The sequence below is a fragment of the Castor canadensis genome, chromosome X, assembly GCF_047511655.1.
Source record: "Castor canadensis chromosome X, mCasCan1.hap1v2, whole genome shotgun sequence".
NCBI classification, from domain to species: Eukaryota; Metazoa; Chordata; class Mammalia; order Rodentia; family Castoridae; genus Castor; species Castor canadensis.
The window spans coordinates 47256334-47271520 of NC_133405.1; the positions used below are offsets into that span (position 1 = coordinate 47256334).

General features: G+C 37.4%; 1 protein-coding gene across 5 annotated transcripts in view; it reads left to right on the top strand.

Moving 5' to 3' along the window:
* Morc4 (MORC family CW-type zinc finger 4) overlaps positions 1 to 15187 on the top strand; it is an 88608-nt gene that overhangs the window by 29391 nt on the left and 44030 nt on the right. For all 5 annotated transcript variants that reach the window (XM_074064438.1, XM_074064435.1, XM_074064437.1 and 2 more), the window contains 5 exons: positions 676 to 774; positions 4016 to 4144; positions 5435 to 5503; positions 6014 to 6065; positions 7506 to 7681. In XM_074064438.1, the coding sequence (XP_073920539.1) occupies positions 676 to 774; positions 4016 to 4144; positions 5435 to 5503; positions 6014 to 6065; positions 7506 to 7681 (525 nt within the window). The remainder of the gene's footprint in view (positions 1 to 675; positions 775 to 4015; positions 4145 to 5434; positions 5504 to 6013; positions 6066 to 7505; positions 7682 to 15187) is intronic.

Below are 15187 nucleotides of genomic sequence, written 5' to 3' on the forward strand. Positions count from 1 at the left end.
CAGGAGTGTATAGCTCTATATTAGGTTGTAATCATGGTCTGTGGAATTAAATAGGAATTATAAATTAAAATTGACCAAGCAAGAATTCATATATAGCCTCCAATAATAGTCGTATACTAAAATGTTGAAAGGAACTTCCCCCACCCCATTATTGCTGTTACTGCTATGATCAGCATTTGAATGCAGAGGAACTGTATAGACATATAAAGTTAATATTTGATTGATTTATAATAGATAGGGTATAGTATTTGATTCTCTGACCTTTCAACTTGATCCTGAATTATTTACCTCTTGTCATTTGACAATTAAGTAACTCCCTATCAACTTAGTATGTGACTCTGTCCTAGTTCTGCAGTTTGGTTCTCTGTTATGGTCTTGTTCACCTTCTCCGTGATTCTATATGTCCTGAAAATTTGTAAGACTACTTTCTAGGTCTTTTGATCATTTTCACTTTTCAGCAAAAGTGACTATTCAGTATTATAACTTTGTCATATGATATGTAGTTTTCAAAGGCAGCAGATTCTCATCTCCCATCTTAGTCTTGTAAGGTTTAGATGTTAAAAACTATGCTGAGTATTCTAAATTGTTTGGCTTCTATTAAATGGGCACATCTCAGAGGTTGAAAAATATTCAGTAAGTGCTGAACTTTGACATACTTCTTGCATTTTCTTTCAGGTTGACAATAAATGCCCTTGCCCAGAAGCTTAATGCTTATTTGAAGGAAAAGACATCTGAAGAGAATTTTGAGACCTTTCCTACAGCCAGGCGAGTACCGTGAGTAATAAATTAAAAAATATGAAAGTAATGTCATTATATCAAATGAAAGGAACAAAGGTGAAATGGTGTTTTCACATCAGGAAATAGGTACAATTACATTATTTTCTAAACCTCTTCACTCCAGTTTAACACTTGTATGCTTTGGATCATTAATGTGAAGCGTTAAGTACTATTAGTTCAGTAGAGACAGTGTAATATAGTGTGGGGGAGTCATGACCATTTAAATCAAACCATCCTGGAATGAAAGTCTACATCTGCTTCTTCCACTTTTTTTTTTGACAGCAGTAGGGTTTGAACTCAGGGCTTCATGCTTGCTAGGCAGGTGCCATTACTGCTTGAGCCACTCTGTGATGGGTTTTTCAAGATAGGGTCTCTGAATTAGTTGCCAGGGACTGGCTTCAAACTGAGATCCTCCTGATTTCTGCCTCCTTAGAAGCTAGGATTATAGGCTTGAGCCACTAATAGTTGAGTGGACTTGGGTCAGTCACTTCATCTGTCTGAGTATGTTGATTAGGTGATATAAAACTTTTAGCAGTGTTGAGACTGAACTGGTATTTCAGAGTAGAAACAGAAAACCTAGTGTACTAGAGAAAAGGTAGAATTTATTGAATCTAAGACAAGGAATTATACAGAGAACAAGATGAAATGCCTAATCGGAAAGGAGCATACTACAGAGGATAGATTGAATAACAATACGTATACAGTTAGTTATACCACCATCAAGACAACGATAGAATGTTAGAGATTAGAGTGCTGCTCTCATTTGGGGGTGGGGCACCTGTGTATTTTTTTAATGGACTCTACCAGATAAATGTATGATGTAAAATTTTGTTCCAAATGCTGTATGTATGTATATTTCCACCTGTTCTAAAGATCTCAGCTCTCATGTCCATCCTCTGTAGTTTCCAAGGAAATTTAAATTAAGATGAGATACTTTTTTTGCCTTTCGATTAGTAATGATTAATGCAGTGAAACAGATGTTCACAAACTGTTAGAGAATCTATGTGCTGGAGGCAGAATTTTAATAATGATAATTATTTCTTGAATATTTACTTATATGTTAGGCATTATTTTTAGTTCTTTACATGTAATAATTATTGCAGTAACTGAGATAGATACTATTCTTTACAGATTTTAGAGAAAGACACACTGAGAGCTTAAGTAACTTGCCCAAGATAAGACACATAGAATATGATAGAACCAAGGTTCAAATACAGGTAATCAGACAGGCACCACAACCTACAAAAGTGGAATTGTCTAGGTGAGACATTGAACTGATTATAGATCATAGTTTCTGGTATCATGGATTTTGTTTAAAATGTTAAAAAATACAAGAAAAAAGGAGTTGGGGTTGTGTAGGGTGCCTCTATAAGAAGCATGAGGCTATGATTTCAAACCCCCGCACCACAAAGCAAATAAATAAATGCATACATAAATGAATAAGTAAGTATACAGATAAATACATAAATAAATAAAATGTTCCTGAGGGGGTTATAGCTGGGGATAGTTAGCATAGTGCTCATGAGGCCCTGGGTTCCATACCCAGTATTGAAGGAAGGAAAAAAAAAAAACAAATATAGGCAATCAGAACCCTAAACCTACACTCTTCTGGAGGAATACAGTGAGGGGAGTATATACAACTCCCTTAACTTCCTGTTTACTGCAAGTATGAATTGAAAGCCTCTCCTGTCTGCCTGGATTGAAGGCCCCCCAGGTCTGCATATAACAAAAAGCAGAGAGTTGCTGCCTCTTAAGTGTGCTTGTCCTCAAGAGAATAATACTGGCATCTTTCTGGAAAAGATGCTTATAGAACCAAAACTAGTATGACCTTTTCTTTCCCCTCGCATTACTGCTAAAACTGTTTATTTGCTGGCAATGGCTCTAAATAAAACAAATAGTGACTGTAGAAACATACAGACACCAGAGGTCAGGCCTGAGCCTACAGCTTAAAGGTTGCAAGTCTGGAGTAGCCTAGAGCTAAGAGAAAGGTGTAAGTCCAAAATGTGTACACAGCCTTTTTGTTAAAGCAGTACTTTAAAAAAAAGTTTTATATTTTTTATTATTCATTTATTCACATGTGCATACATTGTTTGGGTCATTTCTCCCCCCTGCCCCTGCCCTCACCCTTAAAAAAGTTTTAAAAGAAGACATTGTATTTTATTTGGTAGAATTATGAGTGCCTTTTATTTTCTTTGTATTTTTCTGTATTTTCCATAATAAGGTTATATTGCTTTTGTAACTAGAAAAAAAAGATTTAAAACAATAAGAAAGTGATTGAAACACTATATAAAGAACTATACCACTTAATTGAAATAACTAATATAAGAGCAATATAAATGCAGCATACACAAAACCCATGATAGTAGTGGTGAAATGAGCCTAAGTTTCCCCTCTCACAGACCTTTCTGTCTTTTCTCCAATCTTCAGTCCTCTCTAACCCCTCTTTCATAACCTAGCTACTGACTATCATGTACAGGCCACCTCTTCACAGAGAAACAAATTCATTTTAAGGTGTAGGTGACTGAATTACACTTAGGGAAGCAGATGGGAGTGAAGAGACATTTTAAGGGTCTAACTCTGGCAAACTTTATCTTAAGTAAATCCAATCATTGGTTTGGAGCCACCATGAAACTTAATCAAAGTTACAGTAGTTTAACGATTAGCTTTGGGAATATCAACCTAATAAAATATTGATTGAAACATTATAAAAAAGGATTTTTTATAGGGCTGGGTATATAACCCAAGGCCTTGAACATGCTAGGCAAGCACTTTACCACTGAGCTACATCCCCAGCCCCAAAGGATTTTTTTGAAAGGGGAAAAAAAAAGAGGAATAGAAAGTGTGCAGGGAAGTGGGGGAAAATGTTTTGATGACAGTGTTTCAGTGGCTCCCATAAATGCATTTTAAATCTGTTACCTAAGTTAATAAACTTTAAAGTTATAAGTATGCTGTTAATTTGCTTAACAAAAGATTCCAGGATAAATGTTATTGATCTGCATAAATAATGGTAGCTTGCCATATTAATACTTAACTATTTTTCATATCTGTATTTGGTATAGTCTATCATTTTATCTACAAAGTTCAAAATATACACATTTTAGACATTTATGCTATAACATTTTTAACACATTCCCTATATAAAATTAGTTTTTTTACACTTTCTACATAAAGTTTTCTAATGTGAGACAATCACAGAGCTAGGATATACACAGTAACACCTCTACTTTCCCTCATTCAGGAAGATTCCTGACCAGACATGGGTACAGTGTGATGAGTGTCTTAAATGGAGGAAGCTTCCTGGCAAGGTCGATCCATCTACATTGCCTGCAAGATGGTTTTGTTACTATAATCCTCATCCAAAATATAGGTAAGGTTCTAGGACTCAGTATTATGCCTGCAATAACTCCCTATTTGTCTTCATATTCCAAGATACTCCATGTCAAATCTACACTCTTCAGCCTAGCATTTAAGCCCCTATGTTGGCTGGCCCCATCTTACCTATCCAGCCTTATTTTTCATTAAACCTTAACACAAAGTCTGTAGTTTAGCCACGCCTGTGGCTTCACCATTCTTCACACATGCCATGGTCACTCTTTCCTTCATGACTTTGAAAGTGTCATTTCTCTTGCTTCCAATTACCTTCTGCATTTTATCTGCCTATCCAAATCATACCCAACTTGGGAGATGAACTCTTGTGCAGCACTTTTCCTGTTGATGATGGCTTACAGTGATTTTACTCTGACTTCCTATGGTATTTATTGTGGTATTTGCTCACATACTGTTTTGGAAAGTGTTTTTTCGTAAGTGTATGCCTTTATTCCTCAAGAGAATTAAAATTCTTTGAGAATGAGGTCTTTACATTTCCAGATTGAGCTGATAATTTTTTATAATGCCTCCTATATGGAATCAATGTTAATAGTGCCTGTTGTATATGAAACACTATTTATTTACATGCTTCTGTTCCTCATATGCCATATGTTCCTTGTAGCATCCATCATCTAAATAGTGTATGGCACATCCACAGGCGTTGACTGCAATTTAACAATTTTTTATTTGACTCAGTCACACATGTTCATAGTAAATGAGTTTTCAGTCCAGCTGTGACCTTCTTAAAATTCTTTTTTTTTTGCAGGATAAATGCTGATATAAAAAAGGTTCAATAACAGAGTATGCTTTTTAGGGAAAATGTTTAAAATGGAAGGTGTAAGCATTCCCTCATCATCTCCAAATGTGCCTTAGCACCTTTCCATGGAGAGTAAACGAGATTGTGAGATTAGAGTATGGAGCTGAGTACTTATAAGTTTCTTTTTTTAATACTTTATCTGTTTACACTTACTTACTCCAGGAAATTTCAGGCCACTTTACTCAAAAGCCTTATAAAACGGGTTTAATGTAGTTTCCAATTGTTACTAATTTTTGTTTGTTCTTAGGATTACTTTTGACCATTGAATAAATTTTCAATACTCTTTCAGTTTTTACTCCTAAAATTCTCTTCTTCGTGCTTTACATATGGCAAGGTTTTGTCCCATGGGTAGGATATGAGCTCTATAATGCCTGAGAGTTGTTAAACTACCCTGTCATAGTTATAAGGGAAGTAAAGGATAAAGGTGAGGAACAAATTTTGTTTCCAAAAGATGATTTCTTTTCTCTGCTTCAGGAGATGCTCTGTTCCAGAAGAACAAGAACCCATGGATGAAGACCTATACCTAAGCAAAGCTAAGCAACAGTTGAGTATATGAGGTGGTATTCTACATCATAGAGTAGAGGAACATGACCCTTTGTAATAAGACAGGGAAGTTTTGAGAAGAGGTATAATTTTGGGGGGTTCTTAATGATTTCCCATCTCACCTCTATGTTCTGTCTGTTCTTTATTCCTTTTTAGTACTTGCAACAATCTCTTGATATCCTAAATGTCTCAACTTGTGCTAGTGTTGTTGTTCTTCCCCCGCCCCATAGAATTTGAAAAGTTCTCAGTAACATTCTTCAGGAAGACCCTAGTTATTCAATGAGGTTCACATTATTTCTAATTTCAAATGAACATTGTAGCTTAAATCTATTGATAATCCATTTCAAACTGAGATGTTTCATGAGTGAACTAAATAGCACTTTTTTTGAGGCAAGGTCTCATTATGTAGCCCAGGCTGGGCTGGAACTTGCTGTGTAGACTGGGCTGGCCTTGAACTTGTCATTCTCTTGTCTCCACCTCCCAAGTCTAAATAGCACTTTTATCTTGTAGAGCTCAAACTGTTGAGAAGAAGATGATGACTGTGGAAAATGAGAACTACCAGGTAAGAGACAAGTCTGTTCCCTTCCTTTTCTCACATTGGTTGAAGGAAGCAGCAATCTTGAAAGCTGGATAGAAATGATAAGGATTTCTTCTCATCTTTTCTTTTTGTCAGACCTTTGAGTTTTGTGTTGCTCTGATATCCAAATTACCTGAAATGGAAGAGTTGAATAATTTATTTTCCAGATGTAGATTCAGTACTGACTTTGGACAGTGTGAATGGTCACATTTGGTGTCACAGAATAGTGAGGGCTATGTTCCATTCTCAGGCTGCTCCTCTTGAGTGTCTGGTTTTCCTGTCTCCTTTCTTCCAGGATTCGGGGATGATTCCTTCCTCTTTTTCTCTTGGGAAGAAGGGTTGGTTCTTTGTGCCTTCCCCCCATCCCTGCTTTCAGGCTGGCTGGCTTTATAAAGACTCTGCTGTTTTGAATTTTCAGGAGCACTGTCTCTCGGACATGGTTGCCCAGCTCCGGACGCTGAAGGGTGCAATAAGGTTGGCCGTCCTTTCAGGGACTCTCCTCTCCTGACAGCCACCATAGCACCCATATATCTTCCCCACCCAACCTTGCCTTTCTGCATGATTTCCTTCTGACCATATTTCCCAGAGTTCTGCTAGTCGCATGTTAGATTCATCTTCCACCCTCTCAGTCAGGGTAGGTCAGACTGGTGAGGAGAGAGGCAGCTTAATACTATTGCTTTTTCTGATATCCTACTTAAACTCAAGCATATGAGCAATCAAGTTTCATACCCTAATGTCTTGGCTTAATAATCTGAGATTTTTTAGAGATTGTGAGATTTCCTAGGACTGCCCTATCCTCATTCAGTTTACCTCCCTGTCTTGACTTAATAGTCTGATAGAGATTGGGAGATTTCCTAGGACTGCCCTAACCTCATTCAGTTTACCTCCCCTTTGTTTCCTTCATCTAATCATTCATACTATTCATAAGCTGGCTCTCCCACAAGATCCCAAATGCATGTGTCTCTATGTATGTATATATGTGTGTGTGTGGGTGCGCGCACACTGTGAATCTGTGTTAATCTTTGGCATGCATTTTTCCCAAACCAGCACAGACACTTGCTGCAATGCTTTTTCCCTCCACCCCTACTCTCATCAAAGACATCAGAAGAATAAAAACCCAGCCTTCAACTGGGCCATCAAAGAGAAGTAGACAGTGATTGTGGGACTGGGTTTATGCTGTGGGTGAATTAGGTCTAATAGCCAATACATGAGTTGGGGGAGGTCTGTTGGTGTCTAGCTGATAAGGTTAATTGCTGAATGTGCCTGGGTCCAGTGTTTCAGTGTACATTACTGCACACTGTTTTGTGTAGGGAACAGTTTTCATTTTATTTGGCCAAGCATTCTTTCCTAGCATCAGAAGGATTGACTCATCCTTTAGTGTTTGGTTTGTATTTGGAATTTTTATGAATTATTTTTCTTTGCTAGGTATTCAGTAATCCACCAAAGATTCCTACTGTTCAAGATATGGCTGGACTTAATGACAAGACAGTTGGATATGAGAGAATTGATAGCCCTATCCTGCTTCCATCTGTTGGAGGCAAAAGCAGATCACCTTCTCTTCAACTTAAGCCTTTGGATTCGAGTGTTTTTCAGTTTTCCAGGTGACTAAAAAAACATGATATGTTGTTAATAGTAAGCCTCAGAGTCTGTTTTTCTGTGGAGTAAGTTGTTATGTCTTATCTTGTTTATATGTTTTGTAGTCACATCGTGGAATTCACAAGGAAAGACATAATTTTGGGTTGATAGAATGATGTATGCCATATATCCACATTACAACTGCAGTGTCAAGTACATATAATTTTGAGGCGATCACATGCTGGTATTGTTTTATTTTTATGTATTAAGTAGTCACAGTGTTTTTTGGAATTGTGTAAGTAAAGTAATAGATGTAACTCTTTGAAAAGCATAAAGTACTATATAAATAAGGTAGTGCTATATAGACAAACATTGTTCATATCCTTAAATTTATAGACATTTAAGTCTTTTGAGGGTTCATAAAGCCTAGCACATGTTGACCAGGTGTAAAAATAGCTAGTAGAAATTTGTATTATTAAGTAAGTGTTATCATTCACTGTTTCCTAGAGTAAATCATTAGTAAAAGTTTAGTCTTGGTCTTTACTTTTTCATCTTCTAGCACCTCATCAATGTTATTTTGTTAGTACTTAGAAAGGAGTATAACTATTCATTTTCTTAAATATTAATAGTATTTGAAGTACTGAAAGATAAGACTGTGCCCATATGGTCATGAGAATGAACTCAATACTACTAGGCAGGGGTTTTTGGGTTTTGGTTTTTGGTGGGACTGGGGCTTGAACTCAGTGCACTTGCTAGGCAAGCACTCTACCACTTGAGCCACTCCACACCCCTGAACTCAGTACTACTAACTATGGCTCCTTGCTTTCTCCTCTCTACTATGCTTCTCACTCTAGCAGGGCCAAACCATAGGACAGACACACAATTCCCATTTAGTAGTAGAAACTAATATAGTCACCAATAATGTGACCTTTACATACTGGGTATGAACTTGTCAGCACCCCTTTTCAGTTTGGATATCTTCTTAACATATTTTAGGATGGAAGCAATAGAAGAAGACATCATAGAATAAATGAAATCCTGGTCCCCCCTTCAATGTTACTGATTTGTTCTTATATAGGTCTTTTTAGCCTTACATAGATAAACATCTGAACAGGTGTGCAAGTCCCCTATTTAATCTCACAGTTAAGCTTAATTCCACAATTAAATCACATAGATAATGGAGGAGCCTCAAGACTCCATGAATACAAGCAAACAATCTCAAGAGGAGGTAAGCTTTTAGGAGTAAAACTAATAAAACTTGTAAAAGGGTTAAATGACAGTCTTATGAAAGCATCTAGAACAGTGCCTTGGAATGTAAATAATGGTGGAACTTTGGAATATAAATAAATAATGGAATATAAATTGAAGGAGAAATTTGTTTAAATACTTTTTTTGATGGTGCTAGAACTTGAACTCAGAGCCCAATGCTCGCTAGGCTCTACCGCTTGAGCCACTCTGCCAGTAGTGTTTGGTATTGGGTTTTTCAAGATAGGGTTTTGAGCACTATTTGCCTAAGCTGGCTTTGAACCCCAGTCCTCCTGATCTCTGCCTCCTAAGTAGCTAGGATTACAGGCATGAGCCACTGGCTCCAGGCTTAAAGGAGAAATTTGTAAGATTGAATTTTGCAGCAAGGTTGTAAAAGTATAGTTCAGCCTTAGTCTCAGTAGTTTGAGCCTAACTCTGCCCTATTCACATCTATACTTTTCCATCTCCCATTGTAGGTTTGTAGGGGTGCACAGTGAATACTGTATGTTTTTGAAGTACCCTGCCTTGGTCTTCTGGACATACTCATGTATTACTTTTGAATCCTTACTCTACTGTTACCAGTTTTCCCTTTTTTCCCAGTGTTTCTTTTTTTAACTCTGCAGTCATTTTCAGTAACCTGAAGAGGATTACAAATGCTAATTTGTGCATTGCTTTATGTATTTTGTGAATGCAGTGCTATAGTACATCCATTAGGTGGCATACTTCATTAGTTTTTTTTGGGATTTTTGTATGAGGCTTTATGGAATGCTCCATCCAGAGTGAGATTTAGGCTGTAGAGGATAAGTGAACTACTTTGACCATTTGAATGTAATTTTAATTTATTACCTTTTTTGTGGTACTGAGGATTGAACACAGGGCCTTGTACATGCTAGGCAAACACGCTACTATTGTGCTGCATCCCCAGTTTATAATTTTAATTTATTAAAATAGATTCTTTCAAGAGAAAGATACATGATACCTGATGCTGCCAACATTATGTTATATAAGGCACTTAGTAAATGATAATAATTGTGTCATTTCAAGCTACACATATGGGGCATTCAGATTGATTGGGGGTCCAGGCAAGGTGGCATGCACTTATAATCCCAACTACTTGGGAAATTAAAGCAGGAAAATCACTTGAACCCAGGAATGCAAGACCAGCCTGGGCAACATAGTGATTCTGTATTAAAATAAATTGAGGAAAATCTTACATTTTATGGGGGGAAATGGAAATGCTCACAAGTTTAATAAAATATACAAGATTTCTGATAAAAAGTGTTAATGGGATAATAGAAAATTCAGTTTGTGGAAATTGCTCTAGGAACATACAGAGCATAGAGAAATATTAATTCAAGAAAATCTAAATCTCAGGAAGAACAGCAAGATTCAATGGCATGTGAACCATGACCTGCTCCCACCCCCTTCTAAACTCTGTTTTATGGAAACTATTTAAGGGAGCTCTAATTCAGGTGGGTGTGGTCAAGAAGATGGGTGCTCTCTCTCCTTGTAATTCCTTCTTTAAAGCTATAATTTCATCTTGGAGGAAGAGACCTCTGACTTTTCTCATCTCCCCCAGTTCTGTATTGTGGAAGCTCTATTATAGGCAGACCCCACTGACTAGGTCTCTCTCTTTATCCACCCAACTTTCTCTTTTCCCTCAGGCAACCCCCACTTACAGGGTAGAGGTACTCACCCAAGCACAGCAGCCTGACAATACTAGGTGCTGATTGCTTCAACCATAGCTTGCTTGCTTGTCGATCAGAGAGGTTCATGCTGAAAAGAAGAGCCACTCATAAAGAAGGGATTTCACACTAGAAGAAGTGGGCTACTGTCTCTGCCTCCTCGGTATTGCAGATATTCTGCTGAGAGAGACAGATAGACAGAGATACAGAGAGGCAGTTCACCTTAAAGGAACTGACTTTATGTGGAAAAGAGTATGGAGAATTCTGTGTCTAAGGGCATTGTCAAAAATAAAAGAGATCATATGGGGAACAATTAAGAGGGCTCTTACAGCTAGGTACTGGTGGGTGGCTCATGCCTGTAATCCTAGCTACATGGGAGGCAGAGATCAGGAGGGTTGTGGTTCGAAGCCAGCCTGGGAAATAGTTTTCGAGACCCTATCTCAAAAAATCCCAACACAAAACAAAGCTAGTGGAGTGGCTCAGATGGTAGAGCACCTCCTTAGCAAGTACAAGGCCCTGAGTTCAAACCCCAATACTGCCAAAAAAAAAAAAGAGGACACTTTTACAACTCTGTAATACAAGTTACAATAAGCAAAATGGTCAAATAATTAGAAGTTTGGTAATAGAAACAGGGACCAACAGTCAAGAATGAGCCTCCTGAGATCATAGTCAATCCTGGGTGTCAGGAAGGCTATGCATAAGTACTGGTTCGTGCCCACTAGGAAGCAATCAGAACAGATCATAAGGTGGACTTGAAAACCAATCCCCAAGCTGCACTCAGATGAAACAACAAAGGACAAGAACCTTGATGTCCTTGGGACTGAAGCACTACTCTGACCAGCTACTGACTAAATAATACTCTGACCTGGGGCAACTCTTAGGAAACCAGGTTTAAAAGTAAAATCACCCACATGCCTGGAAATTTGGAAGACTGTGTACATGCTCAAGGCTGTGCTTTCTCGGGTGATTGAAGAGGGAAAAATCTAAGCTACTAATATGTGACTAAATGTAGTACAAAAACAAACTCCTTGAACTTAGATAGCAATCTCCAAGCCATATACATACATCCAATAGTGAAAGGGTAAAATACAACTGGCAAACAGGGCTTGACTACAGTCTTTGACCAATAAATGGTCTCTGCTGAGCTAGATTGTCAAGGGTAAGAATAAAATCAAGAAAAAGTTCTGAGCAAAAATATCAGAAGTGGCACACTGAAATGGAAATAGACTTCATAGATTGTAGTTAACCAGATTATTAAATAAAAACCAACCAAACAGCAACAATATCAACCCTCAGGGAGAAAGAATCATTGTCCAGAATTGCTATGCTCTATTATCTGAAATGTCTGATTTCCAACAAAAAATTATGAGACATGAAAGAAATAGGAAAAGATGACCTGTACATAAGGGGAAAAGCAGGCAATAGAAACTGCTGTTGAAGAGACCCAGATGTTAGATTTAACAGGCAGACTTTAAAGCAGCCATTTAAAATATGTTCAGAGAACTAAAGGAGACTGTGTCTAAACAATTAAGCAAGGTATAGCAACAGTGTCTCAGCAAGTAGAGAATGTCAGTAAAGGGATAGGAACTATTAAAAAAATAAAGAACCCAATGGAAATTCTGGATTGGAAAGTAGCAATAACTGGCATGAAAATTTCTTTAAAGAGATTCAGCAATTCTTAGAGTTGGAAGAGGAAAGAATCAGCAAACTTGAAAATAAATGAATTTATAGTTCATGCAACCTGAAGAACGCAGAAAGAATGAAGAAAAGTGAGCAGAGCCTCAAAGACAGTATGCACCAGTTATGTATGCATAATAGGACAGAAGGAGAAGAGAGGGGAAAAAAGGAAGAAAAAAAAAGAATAAATAATGGCTGAATCCAAACCCAAACTAGAATTCACAGCTAGATATATTATAATGAGAATATTGAAAGCCAAAGACAAACAAAATCCCTAAAGCAGAAAGCAAAAATGATTCATCATGTATAAGAGAACCCCAATAAGATTAATAGCTAACTTATTAGAAACAATAGAGACCAAAAAAAAGGCAGTGTGATGTTCTATGGTTTGTCCCCACCAAAAGTCATGTGGCTATATAATTGCCAATGTAACAGTATTGAGAAGTAATCAGGCATTTTAACAGGTGCTTGGGATTAATGTAGTTCCTGTGAAAGTGTGTTGTTACAAAGCGAGTTCAGCTTCCCCGGCTTTCTGTTGCTTCCTCTCTTACCATGTGATCTCTTTGCATGTACCTTCTTGCTCTTCCACTTTCTGCCATTAGTTGGACTTCCATGAGATCCTACCAGAAGCCAGCAAGATGAGACCATCTGAACTTGATACCCTCCAGAGCCATGAGCCAAAATAAATCTTTTCCTTTTATAAGTTACTCAGTTATAGCAATGGAAAATAGACTAAAGAAAGATGGCATATTCAAAGTACTGGAAGGAGGATTGTCACCCAAATATTTTTTTTTCTTGATGGTACTGGGGTTTGAACTTAAGGTCTTGCATTTGCGAGGCAAGCATTCTATCACTTGGGTCATACACCCAGCCCTTTTTGCTTTAGTTTATTTTCAGATAGGTTTTTGCATTTTCACCTGGAGACAGTCTCAGACTGAGATCCTCTCATCTGTGCCTCCCACATAGCTGGGATTACAAATGTGTGCCACCATCCCCAGCTTGTTTTTATAAGGTCTCACCATCTCTTTTGCCAGAACTGGCATCAAACCATAATCCTCCCATCTCTGCTTCCTGCATAGCTGGGATTATAGCAGTGTACTACCACCCCCAGCTCTTTTTTTGAGATAGGGTCCTGTCAAGTCTTTTGCCAGGGCTGGCCTCAAATTGTAATCCTCCCAGCTATGCAAGAGGCATAGCTGTGTATAGAAGTGTACCACCACATCCAGTTTGTTTTTTGAGATAGGATCTCATCAGCTCTTTTGGTGGGGCTGGTCTCAAACCATAATCCTCCCATCTATGCCTCCCACATAGCTGGGAGTAAAGGTGTGTTTCAGCATTCCAAGTTCAAAGGTTTGGTGAGGTCCCACCAAGATATGAATCAACCAAATATTTTAAAACTATCTTTAGGAAATGAAGACGAAATAAATGTATTCCCAGGTAAACAAAAGCTGAAGGAATTAGTTGTGAGCAGACCTGTCTTACAAGAAATACTAAAGGGAGGTATTTAGGGTGAAAGTAAGCGATACCAGACATTAACTTGAATTCATATAAAAACCAAAAAACGCTGGTAAAAATAGCTGTGCAATTGTTTTTGTGTGTGATACTGAGGCATGAACTCAGGGCCTCACATTTGCTAGGCAGGCACTCTACTACTTGAGTCATTCTGCCAGCCCTATTTTGGGTTGGGTATTTTTGAGATAGGTTATCTTGAATTATTTGCCAAGGCTGGCCTCAAACTGTGATCCTCCTTACCTCTGCCTCCTGAGTAGCTAGGATTATAGGCATGAGCCACAAGCACTTGGCCATAACTGTAATTAATCGTAAGGGATAGTATGATGGCATTCTGCTTTCTTTCTGTTTATTTTGTTTTGTTTTTATTAGCATATATTAATTGTACAAAGAAGGGTTTTCATTGTGATATTTCCATACATGTATATGATATACTATGGTCATATTCATCCCCTCTATTAATAGTTTTTCTGGAGATACTGGGATTTGGACTCAGGGCCTTGCATTTGCTTGCTACAGGTGTTCTGCCACTTGAGCCATGCCACCAGCTACCTTTATGTCTCTTTCTTATCCCACCCTTCTCTCTTCTTTGTTCTTAAATCTTTTAATGTGTTTAATTATGAATTTTCATATATGTATATGATGTACTTTGATCATCTCTTTCCATCCTTAACCAATTTGAAGACTAATTACATAAACAACATATATTTGTATATTTTTACATATGTATAGCATTTGTCTTTGGACTCATAGCATATACAAACAAAAAAAATTTTGACAATAATAGCACAAAGAAGGTAGATGGGACCATATCTGTTCTGGAGTGAAAAAAATGATACCAGCAAGTAATTCAGATGCCACAGTCAGAAATGAAAAAACAAATCATAAGTAAATAAGGCTAATTACAACAAACTATAAAATTGAACTTTTTCTGCTTTCTTCTTTTGACTTCCTCCAAAGATGTAACATTATATAAAATAATTATAACAATAAATTGCTAGAAAATACCCATATAGCAGAAACAGAGGAACAATAAAGAAGAAACAAAACAACAAAGAAGCTATGACATATATAGAAAATATAAAGTTGAATAGTAGACATAAATTCTACCACATTGATAACAACATTAAATGTGACTGGATTAAACAGTCCAATCAAAAGACAGAAAGGATCTCATTGAATTTTCTTTAGGCAATCCAGATATACTGTCTACAGGAGACACATTTTAGATTCAGAGATACAAATAGGTTGAAAGTAAAGAACAAAAAAAGATACCACATACAAGCAGCAGCTGTAAGAGCTAGAATAGTGCTGGGTGTGGTGTACAAAGCTGTAATCCCAACTGAGGAGGTGGAGGCAGAAGGCTCACAAATTAGAGACCAGTTCAAGCAGAGATAGCAGTGAAACCCTGACTTA